Source organism: Ambystoma mexicanum, chromosome 2p (genome assembly GCF_040938575.1).
Source record: "Ambystoma mexicanum isolate Mex_15411 chromosome 2p, UKY_AmexF1_1, whole genome shotgun sequence".
Lineage (NCBI taxonomy): Eukaryota > Metazoa > Chordata > Amphibia > Caudata > Ambystomatidae > Ambystoma > Ambystoma mexicanum.
This window is the reverse complement of record NC_090923.1, coordinates 577,200,407-577,216,031: the sequence shown is the minus strand read 5'-3', so window position 1 is coordinate 577,216,031 and position 15,625 is coordinate 577,200,407. Positions and strand designations below refer to the sequence as shown.

Below are 15,625 nucleotides of genomic sequence, written 5' to 3'. Positions count from 1 at the left end.
GTCTACTTGATTTACTTCATCATCGTCATATATAGATAGATTTACCAAATCCAGGTCATCATCTGAAGTACTTTCGGGAGAACAGGTTTTGTCATTAGTGTTTCCAATTCTTTGGAGGGTTTTTGAGTTAGCAAGGTCGGAGGAATTGCATCTCGTACCAGCGACTATTAGGTTCACTGTTTTCAGGTTTCGCAGACATTTTCTGGAACCATTTCCACGTCTCATTTTATTGGACGGTAAATTTTTAGATTTTTTCTCGCAGTTGGCAGACTTCCCAACAGAGAGTGTAGATTCTGGCTTTGACAGCCGTTTGTTTTTTTTAAAGATGTCGTATACCTCCACACTAGCAGAGGTCGGCACAACACTCTGTCTTGTCGGTGTTATATCATCATTTGCACCTTTTTGCTTTGGGACAGGTTTACTTCTTGAAGATGATGCCGGTTGAGGGTCAGCGATTGCAGAATTGCATGGCTGGCTACTAATTTCAACCATCTCATCAAATGTGGCTAACATTTGTGAGGAAGAGTCTTTATCGCACACGTTATACACAGGGAGAAGGCACTCCTTCTGTGAGTGTGGACCACCAGTCTTGTCTGCGTTCTTATCCAACTGAGTCGTTATATTTTGTTTTTGGGTGGCCGAAGTATAGCTCGTCAAATATCGATTTACTTGCTGTGTTGTGACTGTTACATCAAGCGCACTGTCTGTGTCGCTATGCGCCTTAACTGAGTCAGTTGCTTCCAAGTTTGTGTTACACATCGACTTCCCAGGGTGCTCTTTGAAAAGTTTTAAGGCTTCCCGTGCTACTTCTGCCAGCAATTTTTTGTCTTCATTATTGTTTGCAGTAAAGCTACAGACAGAGTTTAGAATACAGTCAATTTTGTCATTTGTAGAGGTTAGGTTAGTTTGATATTTCGTTTCTTTCCTTTCTAGTTCAATTATTTTTGTGTTGAGAAGCGCAGTTAAGGTTGCAAGATCTTTTATGTTTTCATTCATCTGCTCGTACAGTTTCAAAAAAGGCGCAATAGAAATTCCCATAGATGCTATGATAACAGCCTGTAGGTCTTTAGTGACAGGTACATTTCGAGGGACCTCTTGTTTATTGGGCATACGCACTTGTTTTGAGGAGTTTGAGCGTCTGCAAGATCTGATTTTAGGGTAAGGACGCTCCATGATCGAGGAGTCAGACGAAGAAGTTTCTGAGACAGAAGTATTTTGTAAGTGTTGGTGTCTAGCGGTTTTAAAACATTCAACGTATTCAGCTGAGGAAGATTCGTGACTCGTTTGATCCATGTGGAATTCTGAGGTGGAGGTAACTTTTGACTTTTTTACCTGAGAGCAACGCAGTGGTGATAAACTGTCTGTGTTAGTCCAACTGCGTTTAGCTCCAACGGTTGCTCTACGTGTGACACTTTGAGAGCCGCTTTGTGTCGCTTCATTGATCACTTGTTCTAACCGTTCATTTTTGAAGGTCTTGTGACCTTGATTCACTATTTCAACATGTCGGTTTTGTTGGAGTTTAGTCATCAGTGCTAAATCGGTAATTAGCTTATTAGCGATGTCTAATGAAGGTCTACAGTTCCCAGGTCCCTGTGTTATAACTACCTCAGTGCGAGCTTCCGAGTTAGGTACTGCAGAAAGCATTAGTACCTTTCTGCTCAGATCGTGTCTTTGAGGAAGTTCGGCACAAGAAGTGTTTGATGTATTTGTTGTTGGTGTAACCGGTACATCATTGCCAAGAAAGCCGTCGTGGTTGAGTAAAGCTACAGTATCAGTGGGCATACTGCAAGAAGGTAGTGGGTTTGTGATGACACAGTCCCCTCCATCACTGTCGACCATGGTCTCGGGGTTGATGATTGTTACGAACGATTTGCTGTTGCGGTCGTCTAGTTCCCTGAGGTTCGTTACACCAGTCTCCCCAGTGTTAGAGTCCACAGAACACAGTGTAATCAGACGACTTTCGTCTATACCGCTGTGTTTGTGAATGTGCACATCGACCGGCGTTGACACAAGTGTTTCTTCCGTAAGATCGAGCTTTGGGTTTGCCATTGAGCCGTGGTTGACGTGACAGGCATTGTTCACCAAGCTATCTAAACACACTGACCCTGAGGTAGGGTCAGTGCTATTAGTTAAGTTGTATGGTGGACACTGTTCAAAGGCCATATGTATTGGGGCATCATAAACGGGTTCAACGTTTGTGTCAACATTGTTGGCGTCGACCTCGACCATTGGGCGGATGGCATCGCCTGTCTCAGCGATGACTTGTGTGCTTAGAGTACTTACGGTTGTTAAGTTCCGCTCCCCACAGAGAGCTACAGCCGTCTTCTCGGAGCCAGGGTGTGCATCCATTGAAGTCCATTTCTTGGTTTGTGCGCGTGTCTTAGCGAGATGCATCAGAGTCGGTGTTACTGGGATAGATTGTATCAGGGACTCGGCGTACATCAAGGCAGCAGCAGGCGTGATGCTTAATTCGTGCAATCCGACAGAGTCTCCAACCGCAGAACCGCGCAGAACAGCAAAACAGCACAGTACTCGCCCTTTCACCGAGGGCTTACGCCGCAAGGGCGTGGAGGCGGCTCTTTTAAAGTCAGCTGATCCTGCTGCTGACTTAAAGGCACACGCACCTCCAAAAAGTTGTTTTCCCACGTTGACACTCCGCAGCGAAACCGGGACACAGAAAGGTATTCCACAATAACTTCCACAGCAAAACAGCACAGTACTCGCCCTTTCACCACGGGACGCCTTGAGAAGATGGTATGGAGACGGTGGGGACCAAGGGATAGGTAGGGAAGAAGTGGATCTAATTAATTATTTATTTGTTGGGGGAAATCAAAGTGTTGAATTATTAAATTAGTTGTTAAAACATTGTGTTTTAGTCTGTAAGGCCAGGGAGCCAGTTTAGTGGTTAACTGTGAGCTTTGGCCTGTCATATTAATTAAAGCAACCTTTTCCACTACAAGCGAGTCTGGGTATTTTGTGCAGTAAGCCAAAAACCAAAGTGGCATAGTGGTAACTGCCAAAACAAACCCTCCAGATCACACCTCAGATGCAGAAGATCAGTGACTCTGATATAACCAATATAGCTCCCACTGACAGAGGCCAGGCTCATCATGCACACTATTATGTTAGGCTGTACAAGAACTGCAATGTGCCAGTAGCTGTTTAACCCCAAAAAATTCTATGCTAGAATTTGTTGCAGCCAAGATGTTCTGTCAATCCATCTTCCATGATCAATAGTAGCACTGACACAGGTGGATCCAGGACTTCCTACCCACATGTAACCACTGGCACCGACACACACATCGAAAGATTGCCCACACAAGCAAAACAATCCTTAACAGAACCTAGACAATTACATAGACCAACACTTGCAAGTTATGGGACAACAAGCACATTTTTCACACAAAACGTCAACAACCAATCACAGACCTGCCCCATGCAAATTCGATCACCACACCCAAGCTTGAGCTACTTTCAAATTCACAATCACTTATCAGGCCTACAAGCTCTCCAATCCACTGCACACAAGCTCAAACTTTACAAATCGCTCGGCATGCTCCTTGAAGTCGGCATGTCTTCACAAATATACCTTTTTCCTCCATAACAAATACAGTTTCCACTTGAGCAAAGAAATAATATACAGTAAAAATACACACATTCTCGTAGAGCGGTATGTCACTTTAAAAATATAAACATCACAAAACAACATAATAACTGACATACACAATATCACACCCAAGTTCCAAATAGCACACAGGAAAATTAATTGCAAACTAAATAAAATTTTTTTTTTTTTTTAAAAGCCCCCAAAATCACTATTCCTCACAAATATATTAGTTGGCAACACTGATCCACGAAAAGGGCTAGCTTTCAGTAGTCTTTCAAGACAGAGGCAAATTCATCTCTTACTCTGAAGTGACACATGAAGTTAAAGGCTTACTTGCTTAAACATATACCAAACTAAAACAGAACCATCAGATGGAAAATGAAACCTATAGAAAAAGGAAGGACATTGGCATCAGGCAACATGTCTTTTTAACGAAAGATGTGTGGTACTTTGAAGCTCTGTCTATCACTGTCTCTTCTCAATGTCAAGTAGATACGTGTCTCAAACATACATGGGTCAGCATGCACTACACGTGATGCTTGAGGCCTATGCGCTTAATTAAATGTAGAATGCTACCTGCTTTGTAATTGAGTGGACCCAAGGTTTTCGGCCCTTGACTGGCTCTGCGCACTTCCCGTTGCCGCAGTCTACTTACCTTGTTCTTCCCATTGTACTCTGCTTCCCTCGCCTTCCCAGCTGACCTGTTTCTTCCAAACTGCCACACCCTAAGCAATGTCTGCATGAATGGTAATGCAAAGATGGCTCCGAGCTCTTTAACTAAAATCCCATTTCCGCAGCAGCCAACATGTTTCTTTCGTTTCGCACATGTGAAGCCGCCTGATCACCCTGAAAGCGCTGTGTCTCATGCCTGCTCACCTCTTTTATAATGGTATTTTAAGAACCTAGGTCATCATGGCCAAGTGCTGAAACCCTATAGCCCACACACGCAGGCAATACCGGACTGTTCATGGTCTCAGCTTTCGTTAAAGAGCCTTGCTTCACTTGGGGCAATCGCATACACTTGTGGGCCATTGACATCCGGAATATTCCGCAGTTGCTAGGTTTAAAGCTATAGCAAATCACCAAAGTGAAGTTCTAAAAACGAGGACTATTATTTATACCAGCATTAGGAGAGAAAATGGGCTTGGGAAACACAGTAGAGAAAAGAAACTCCCCTTGAAGTGTGAATCAACACATGTCTAAAACAAAGCCTTCTAAAGATCAAATTATGAAAGTATCCTCCATTGAGAATAACAAAATAAATAACTGTTGGCAGTCAAGAGCTCGGCAATTTGAAACTGCCTTGTCCTCATCAGCCCTTACAGGGGTGTTCTCTTGGTTGTCTGATTCATCAATGACCTGGCTAGAGTTTAAGAGGGAATTTCAATGAGAGGGGGCCCAATCTGGAAAGCATGGCATGAAGGCAAGGCAATTTTGAAGGAAGGATATGCATATCCCATAGCACATGTTGGCTGAACCATGTGAAGACTGAGTTTTGCTTTGTGATTAGACCCTTCCTACCTGGCATGATGACATCAGGGAACCCCAGCTTCCGTGTTACAGCCACACCCCTATTAAATAGCATAGGGTGTTCTCTCCTGACCTGCTCCATATCACCTCTGAGGAGTTGCAGCGAGATGATAAGTCCTGGAAGAGAAAACAAACACTAGTACTGAGAAGAAGGAAGTACACTAGTCAGTTATTACTGTGGCAATACAATGATAAACATTGACACTGAAGACACACTAAGCAACAGGAATAGGATTTGGAGGTTGAGATTTAGGAATCTGGGTTATTGGGAGATTACAAGTTATGCAGGGAATAGGGGAATGAAATTCATGAGGACAGAACCTAGAATAGGAAATGTGGGGTGACGGGATATTGTAGAGGGAGAATTCGGAACGAAGGACATGGAATCAAAATATTGAAAGACGATATAGAAGGGCAGAGTGCTGGAAGGTAAAATGGTAGGTCACAAGTAGACACGGAATGTCACGGCAATGGGGGAGAGCATAATCTACAATCATACAAAGCTATGTTAGAAAGGAGAACAGACAGTAGAACTTCCTATTGTTAGAGCGCCTGACCTAACATGAGGCGAATTCATAAGTGCTACAACACTAATGCGCGATGAGCAAAGTCAAATTCATTAATGTCAACTTCAGAGTTATGTGCCTCATTACAGCTATGGTGTTAATGAGCTGATATGCCCCTCGGTAGTGGGCCGACCCGCCACCGAGGGGCCTATCGCCGTTAGCACCCGTTCAGTTGCCTACACAAGTGCTGCTCTAAACATTGTTTTTTAAAAAGGAAACATACCGGGTCGTGCAGTGCTGCTGAAAGCATCACTCCATTTCAGTGTTGATGACTTTGACATCATCAGCATGGAAAACAGACTGAGGGGGCAGCAGAACTGCTGGCGCCGCGCAACGCAGTAAAGGTAGGCTTCTTTTTTTTAACATCATTAGTAAACTATATGGGTGCTATAGTGAAGGGGAAGGTGCAGCGGGGAAAGAAAGGGGGTGGTGGCGGCCCAGGCAGCTCAGATCTTGCGCTTGTACCATACAATACATCCAACGTTTCGAGCCTCCTGATTGGCTGGCACCCCCTTTCAGTCGGATTATGATTAATCAGGTGGTACAATAATGCTTGTTTTTGCACTCACTATATTACAGCCTAAGTGTGTTTACCGATGGTGGTAGTCCAGGAGAATATTGCAAGGTGAATATACTGATAGATAGAATACTACCTGGAACTACCTCCAATGTTTACCTCCACCCAATAGGTTAAAGAGGTAAACATTGAAGACAGTCCCTTGAAGTTTTAAAAGATTGCTGTCCTTACTGCAGGAAAAAAAAACTCTTGCATAGACACCAGCAAACAGGGTAAAAAAGTGGGCATCTCAATCGTTTACTGAGTTTCACTGGATCGGAGCCCGAACTCTGTACAACAGTGCTTTTAATATACGAGTATCTTAACTGGAGTGCACTGCATCCCCATGTGAACTTGATTACCAGATTGAGTTTGCCACAGAGGTCTAATGGGGGGCCAACACATAACTCTGTCCAGGCGTGGATTTCCGCCCATTGGTAAAATGGCCACTGAGCCATTTTAAGCCTCAGACGAAATACTGAACCTGCAGGTCAACCAGATTATCTACTTAAACCTATAAGCCTATGAGGAAGACTAAAAGAAAGGACAGTGAGGCATGACAATATCAAGCCTTGCTAGGCAAACCTCTAAAAATCGAACCAGAATGGGCTAAGCAATGGAAGGAGTAGGCCGTATTCCTTGAGGCCTGAAAAAGAAGGAATCAGACAGAGAACAATATCCTGGGGTGCCGGAGCAAGTATGAGGCTAATTCCTTTAGTGCCTAGGAAAGCGTGTGGCAACGTGGGCAGTGGGCTAAATCCTTGGACACCTGAGCAAGCACTCCCTCAGCACTTGAGAGCGAGGCAGCACATGGAGAGCCAAACGCCACTGACAGGTTGAGCAGGATGAGGATCACTAAACCTTTTATACTAGAGACGGATGCCACTGATTATGAGGTAGGAGCACTCTTGAGACAGGACCATCAATATGAGGATCCTAGGGCCTATTATTCTAAATCTTTGACAGAAGCTGAAAGGAACTACTTAGTATTAGAAAAGGAATTTGTAGCCATAAAATTGGCCTGCCAAGAATGGAGGCACATTCTACTGCGAGCAAGATGGCTGGTAAACATACAGACCAATCATCGAAAACTTCCAATGCTACAGAATAATGACTGTCAAACTAAATGGGCCCATTTTTCCCCACTACCATTTCAATCTAACATACATCCCTGGTTCTCTAAACCTCTCAGGGGACACACTATCCCAGAATGGAATAACAGCACAAGATGTACCACTTTTTCCTTCATCATGGTACTGACACGTGTCTCCAACAGCTCACAAAAGCAATTCTCTCATTTTTAAGGGATCAAGATCTAAGAAAGACATTGGGGGTCATTACGAGTTTGGAGGCACCATGGCTGCCTCCAAACTCGTGTCCGGGTTCTCAGAATGGGGGCTTACCGGGTCATTCCAACCTTGGATGACTCGGTAAGTCCCCATTCTGAAAACCATTCCCCATTCCCATTCGAGCCCCCATCAGGCTCAATTGGAATGGGGAAGGAGCTAATAACGGGCTCGCTAATAGCGGGTCAGTTATAAGCTCCCCGGTCCCTTAGCAGGTCCCGCTAAGGGCGGCTGGTAAAACCAGCCAGCCTTAGTGGGACCGGCTAAGGGACCTCGGAATGCGGTGGTAAGGGGTTAATGGCACCGGCATCCTTACCAGTGCTGTTAACTCCTTACCGCCACACTCGTAATGAGGCACATTGACATTTAAGGATGGATTGTTTATCTGGTAACAGAAGATATACCTTCCCCCTCATGACATGAAAAAGAAATAGAGATAAGGGCACACAATTCACTAGTACTGGCACCATGGAGAACAATCTACAATGGTGTTAATCCAAAGGTACTTCTGGCCTTGGATGAGACAGATGCTACATGAATACATCTCTACATGTTCAGTGTTTGCACAAAGAAAGACCCTTCTAGTGGGTAAGATCACACAGGCACCATTACCAACTAAACCCTGCCAGAGGATTTCGACTGATTTCATTGTGGATTTACCCAAGTCCCAAGAACGTATTGTTATCATAGTCACCATTGACACATTCATGAAGATCTGCCATTTCTCCCCACTAAAGAAAATATCTACCACATGTGAGATGAGTCCAGTCTTCGTAAATGACATGTTCCTTCTACACAGCCTGCCTGAAGTCATAGTTTCAGATTGAGGATGGCAGAATACCACCAAATTCTGGACTGCAGTATGTAAAACATTGGGTATCGACAGAACTCTGTCTTCGGGGTACGGTCCTGAGTACAATGGTCAGACGGAGAGGCTCAAGCAAACCTTTGAACAGTACCTTTGGTGTTTTACAAACATTACTCAAGATAATTGGGTATCCATCTTAGAAGTAAATGAGTGTTCACATAACAACATGCAACATTCAGCACTCAATGCGAGTCTGTTCTATTGCACCCTGGATACCACCCCACATGGTTACTCGCCTTACCTACACAAGGGTCATCAGTACCTTTGGCAGAAGAACTACTACAAGAATTGCCTGCTATTCACCAGCAAGCTCTCAGTGCCTGCACCATTCTCAAGAAGCAGCAATTGGACCACCCTGATGTAAGGCATAAGTCTTGTTATCTTGAAAGTACTTACCTATACACTTGACTCCAAGTTCTCTCCGAAATACTTTGGACCACTCATTGTTCAAAAAATGATCAATATAGTAGCATATAAGATCCGTATTCATCCTTCTTGTCATAGAATACATCCTGTCTTCCATTCATCCATACCCAAGCCTTTCATTGGTAAGAAGAACAACAGGGCTCAACCTCCCATCATGGTGAACAAACACATAATATGAGGTTGAACATATCTGCGATTCAAGGTATTATCGTGGAGTCCTAGAAGATCTTGTGGACTGAAAAGGATACACCATTGCGGAAAGATCGTGGGAGGTCAAAATAAACTTCTACGGCCACCTATTGCTTCACAAATGTAATTTTCGTTTTCCATGGAAACCAGGTGGTACCCGATTTGGAAGTAGACATGATGTCAGACCTACTCACCACTATGACTGGGCCAGAAAGGTCTCATTGTCTGTGTTTCTGGAGCAATGCTGGAGGAGACGTCTCAGTGCTTCAACGTCAAGAAGGTGCCTGCCATTTAGAACCGGAACTGAGAGGTAGAGACGTCAGAACTACAAGAGTAGCAGAGAATGGGTAAGCAGCGCATCACAAGTTTCACCCTGCCCTATGATTTTTGCCTGCTTTCCCTTGCTTCTTGCTTAAATCCTCATTTCTTCCTTGTCCTTGCCCTCCAACCTTCTGTTTCCCATGGCATTCTGGTCTTCAGTCCTGGATCCTGGTTCACCAAGTTAATACCCTCTTTCCATACAGTAACGTCTTGGTCTATGCTACAAGTCCCCCATTCCTTCAAGGATCCTGATTCCATCTGGTTCTTCCTGGACAGTTGGAGGATGTTTTTTTCTCTCTGGTTTGGGTTTTCCCCCTTTCTGGACCTGTACTCCTGGATCAGCCTCCAGTCATCTGTCTCATCTACTCTCAGGGAAACAGGCCTTTCCTCCTCCCTACAACCTCATGAAGGACCTCTCAGGTAAGACCTGTCACTGAGAGAGGGATTGTGGTTTACATACATCCATATCATTCCTAATATCAGTTGTGGGTTGTCAGGGTTCACCCTTCACCTTAACTGTCCATTCTGGGGCATTTTCTTTCTCACTCTCGCTTTTCCTCTGTCCTTCTCTGTAGAGCTCCAAGAGCTTGGGGGTGGAGGGAGAGTGAGCATCTGGTGATTGGCATAGCCATGGAGGAGGATCCCTCACCTTCTTACACCATAGGCAGGGCCTCTCCCTTGCCTCTCCTGCTATCAACTCCAATGCTGTGTTTTCATTCCTCCTTCTACCTCAAATAACTGCCTTTGGCAAACTAGGGGCCTACTCATTCCTTCCTGCCCCCTAACCTTCTGAACTCAAGGTTACGCATCCCAGGTTTGTCACCAACCCAACTCTCTTCCTTTTTTATCAACCTCTGAGTGGTCCTCTGGACTCCTCCTTTAATCTATCAACCCACTCCTCAAGATATTCCACTTCCTCACGTCATCAACCATACCCTCATGATGTTTCACATCCCCCTTAACTTTGCGAACCATGTCCTTCACTTTACCAACTGGCTCTTGAATATGTTTCATCGCCTCCGACACTTCTCCAACCACATCCTGTGGTGTCCCAACCACGTCATCAAGATTCTTCAGCTCACACCTCAGAATCTTCACCAACCACCTCCTTCTCCCCCCGTGGTCTACAGCTTCTCCTCCAACCTCTTCAGCATTTTCTTCACACTTGCCAATCTGCTCTTGTCCTCCTTTCCAGGTCCACTTGTCAACCTCTTCAATTTAAACATACCCTCCAAGTGACTGGGAGCCTGCCTTTAAATGGTGTGGTTAACCCTCTGCTTGGGTTGAACTCTGGGTGAGGTGTGCATCTGTTTTTCTAAATTAATGCTGCTCTGGGCTTGGCTGCATGGCATTCGTTCACCTAGACTAAGAGGGCTGAGAAAGGGCAGACTAAAACCTTTAACAGGCCTGTCGGACATAAAATAAATGATTCCCTCTATCCTGTTAGAACTGTCTGCTCAGCAACTGGGTGCTTTCTAATGGGCTGGCAGCTTCAGATGATGCAGGGGAGATGTATCTCAGGCATAACTGCAAATTAGCATCCTGGGAGGTGAACGGTTCAATCAACAGTCCTTTGTCTGGTACATTCCTTTCAATGTTGTGGGATTCCTGGGTAAAGCGGGAAATGCTGTTGGCAGTGTGTAAACTGACAACATTGTGTGCTGCACTGAAGAACAGAGTTTGTGGGATGTGCAGAGTAATGTTGCTGGAAGTTTACAAACCAGTTTCACTGTCTTCCTGTCTACTGCTGAGGTTGCAGTACTATTCCCTGAGACTTGCAAACATGTCAATGTCCCTGGCTAGGTTACAGGTGACATTAGCAGGGAAGTGTGTAACCATATTTGGACTGTACCCAATACCGGGTGTTGTTTTCCTTCATCTGCCCGTTTAGTCTGGCTATTGGGAGAATCAGGCTCTCGCACTTGACTGCCCCCTGTGATAAAATAGGGATGATGGTAGGGTGTCCATGGCCAGGCCACCGCCGGGAATGAACCTCAGGTGCACACCTATTTTATTACATTTAAGATGACGTAATGCATTTCTGGTGCATGGGGCTGAAACTGTTCTCTAGCCTAAGCAGTATACATAACAAAATAATATAAACATCATGGTGAATCTTCAGCCTGTGTCCCCAGCAATTAAATATATAATGTGTCGAAATAGAAGATTACATTTGATACCTTTTTTTACATTGAATGATTTGAAGAGTTAATTTTCAAGTATAGTGCTGGAGACAAAGGGTGGAGATTCACTGTGATTTTTATATTCTCATGCCACCACTGTGCTCATACTCCGGTGATTTGGGGAGGTACCTGGCTCCCTTGGGCAAATGCTATGGGTCCTCGAATCAGTCAGGGAACATTTTAACACATTTCAAGATGGTTTTGGAGAATTTCCACAAATTATTTTCAGACCAACTTGATTGATTAAAGATCATCCAGTATGGAATGGAAATGTTTCTTACTGTGGTTGTGAGGCGGAATTCCTACAGATTCACTGAAGCCTGTCCACCCATCTTCAAATAAGAGGTTGATCAAATGGTAAAAATAGGTTATCGAGGTTAGCTCCACCAACCTGTCCATCACTGCTAATCTGTTGATGCCTTCTTGTTTTGCACACTTTCTCCCTCAGTTGAGCAGCCCTCCACTCTCTTTTCTTTTGCAGTTGGTGACCAGGTGCAAGTGGATCTTGGTCACATGACCTTAGCTCCACCAACCTGCTTAGCCCTGCCCCTTTCTTTCCTTTCTGAACTCTTACCAAAGATGAGTACCCCTGTTCATCTAACATAAGGTAAGCTCCCTTGAATACGTGTTTCACCTCTCTCTCCCAAAAGCTCATCCCTACAATGACCACCCAATGCCAATAATGCTGCTCATCTGGATCATCATGGACACCACATCACAGCAACCTCACCTGCATCACTATATGAATCACTGCACGAAAACTGATGGTCGCCTATGTCAGCTCAGCAATCACTCATGCAGCAGACCTAGCAGACCTCAGCATCAGACTTGGACGCCATCTTCATTACTGCCACCTGGATGACATCCACCTCCACGCATATCCTATATGTCCTTCTCCCAACAGCTACAACATTCTACGACGAGACCATCCAAACAAGATCAGGGAAGGCCTTGCCATCATTCACAAAGCATCTAATAACTCGGCTGAACTCTTTAAAATCTGTAAGGAACTGGCCAATCCTGTCGCTTCCCAGGCCCTCTGAACGGAACTGGCTTCTCACTTCATCTCTAAAACTCAGGATATCCTGTCCTCACTCTCCTCCTATCCCCACCTCCCTCTGCTCCCTGCTCTCCCTCTGGCCTTTCTGCAGTCACCTCTCCTCCCTCCTTCTCTGCCTTTTCCCTGTTCTCTGCAGACAAGGTTTATAGACAAGTCCAATCTATGAAAGTCTTGTCTAAACTGGTCCACCCCCGTTCCTCCAAAACTATCAAGGACCAAATCGACTCTCTGGCTCCTACCCTTGCTGATTTCTGCAATCACTCCTTCGCCAGTGGAGTCTTCCCATCGCCCCTGAAGCACTTCCTTGTGCACCCTCTTCTTAAGAAACCCTCTGCCGACCCCTCGTGCCCGGCTAACTATCGCCCAATCTCCATCACTCCCTTCCTTGGCAAGCTCCTGGAGGAACTGGCCATCTCCCTGCTTAAACTCCAAACTGAATCTGTTGGTTGTCTTCATGACCATCACTCTGGCTTCAGAGTGGCCAGAAGCACGGAAACTGCTCTCCTGGACATTCGTGAAGACCTGCTCTCTAACCTTGACTATAACACCCCTTGCGTCCTCATCCTGCTCGATCTCTCTTCTGCCTTTGATACTGTCAACCATGTCATCCTGCTCAACCGTTTCCATGATAACCTGGGTATCACTGGTCAGGCTCTGGCATGGCTGACTTCTTTTCTCTCTGACCTACCCTCCCAGGTCCAACTTGATCCTTCCTCTCTGCTATCTTTTTCTCTACCTGTGGTGTCCCCCAGCGGTCTAACCTCTCTTCCTGGCTGTTTAACCAATACCTGGCACTCCTGGCCCACTGCATAGCTGCTCCCTGCCCCAACTTTCAGTGCTACGCGGATGACACCCAGCTCATTTTTCGGCTACCCTCGGCCTCCTCCTCTACTTCCCTCATCTCTGAACGTCTGTCTGCTATCCAGGAGTGGTGTGTCGCCAATGCTGCCTTAATGCCAATAAGATTGAGATTCTCCTCATCGGCACACCCGCTCCCTCCTTTCCTGTAGCTCTCTGGCTGGCCTCTCTTGGCCCCCTTCCTGTTCCCACCTGCAAGGATAAAATCCTTAGGGTCATCTTCGACTCCACACTCTCCTTCTATCCTCACATCTCTGACGTCTCTAAGAAGACACACTACCAGCTACACCTCCTTAGATGTATTCTGCCTTTCCTCTCCTTCCCCCAGAAGCTCACTGTCTCCAGAGCTCTGGTTCTCTCCAGGCTGGACTATTGCAACAGCCTCTTTCTAAATCTGCCTGCTTCTACTCTCTGCAACTTATACAGAACAGGACTGCAAGACTTGTCCTTGGCCTCAAGCCCAGGGATCGCATTTCTCCAAAACTGAAATCTCTGCACTGGCTATCAGTGGCTGCGAGGATTAAGTTCAAAACCCTCTGCATTGTCCACAAGGCCTTCTGGGACCCGGGGCCTCATTACCTTCAACTCTCTCTTCCTAAATACCTTCCTTCACAAGCTCTTCGCTCATCTGCCTCCAACTCCCTCAGGGTTAGTCACTTCTCCAAGGAACGAGTTGGTGGCAGATCTCTTTCTTCGGCTGGGGCCTCCCTCTGGAACAGCCTCCCTGAAACTTGAGGAGAATCATCTTCGGTTCTGGAAGCACCTCAAAACCTTTCTCTTTGTGTCTTCTTTTTCTCATCCTCTCCCTTGCGGATTTCCTGGCTGACACTGAAACTGCACTGGTTACCTGGCCGCCCTCTGATCTCGGGCCCAGATCCCCTCCCCACCAATCGCACTCCCGCAATGCCTTCCTGGCAACCCCGCACTTGCTGACTGTTTTATGTACCCCTACGGTCCAACTACCAGCACTTGACACCTGTTGTCTGCACTTACCCTTGCACTTGCCACCCGCGGGCCGTACTTTTACTTATTATTTATTTATAATCTTATATAATGTACTGCACTGTCCTCTCCTCCCTTCCCCCTGCACTTCTCCTCCTTCCCCTTCCCATGCACTTGCGCAATCTGAATGACACCTGGCCTAGTAGGATCGCTGTCTGTCTTCCCTCTGTTCCCCCTCCCTTGCCTCGTCGCACCTTGAAACACTTGTGTATAGGCGCGTTATAAGTGCCATATCATGTCATATTATATCATGGCCATGCACCCAACTGGATGTCACCACCATTAGCTCTTTCAGAAACCTTTCTTTCCACCTCCTGCTCTCCCCAATGTACACAGTCACTTCTCATCCATCTACAAATAACCGAAGTCCAAAACCTCTTGCATAAAAGGCTTTACAGACTTTGCCACCCCCATGTCTCTCACACATGCCAATATCTTGCTCTGCGACTTCAACGGCACTAGAAACAGAACAGTCAAGTCAATGAAGACAAACCCGACAAAAAGGAAATGTAATAGCCTCAACCTCATGATCACTGCCCCGCCAGCCCTTCATCACAGCTCTCCAATTCTGCTTGACTGGTCAGGTCATTTGACAATCCCCTTTGACATTTGTCACATCACACAAGCAAACCCATTGGAAATCCAGCAAATAAGTATTCAGATCATTCAAGAATTTTCCAGGGGAGGCTTTTACAGACGACCTTGACAAACTGCACCTCAGATGGGATGATCTATCTCTGCTGAACTACGTCTGTAACTCGCTTCTCCATAAACAAAACACCACCCTCACAATCAACATCAACTGCCATGCCCAAATGAAACAACACACAACCTTCTGCACCCTGGAACACCTAAGAACTTAACTTCACCAAACGAACAATCAGAAAAAAAGAAAAGACTTGGTGAAAATCCTGCAGTGCATACAACCTCACCCTGCTCAAGGAACTCTGTGCTACACAGAGAGAACTGATCACCACAGCCAAGGAAATCTACTACCTAAACACCCAAGCCAAGCATTAGTCGTCTCCCACTTGGATGGTGGCAATGTCCTTTTTGAAGGCCTTCCTGCACCCACCCTGGCACCCCTGAGATGTGTCCTGAATGGCGCAGCAT

At 45.7% G+C, this 15,625-nt stretch overlaps 1 protein-coding gene across 4 annotated transcripts in view; it reads right to left on the bottom strand.

Annotated features, from left to right (window-relative positions):
- The window catches only part of DOCK3 (dedicator of cytokinesis 3), a 2,582,899-nt gene that overhangs the window by 988,505 nt on the left and 1,578,769 nt on the right, over window positions 1–15,625 (bottom strand). For all 4 annotated transcript variants that reach the window (XM_069644069.1, XM_069644070.1, XM_069644071.1 and 1 more), the window contains one exon: window positions 5,129–5,254. In XM_069644069.1, the coding sequence (XP_069500170.1) occupies window positions 5,129–5,254 (126 nt within the window). The remainder of the gene's footprint in view (window positions 1–5,128; window positions 5,255–15,625) is intronic.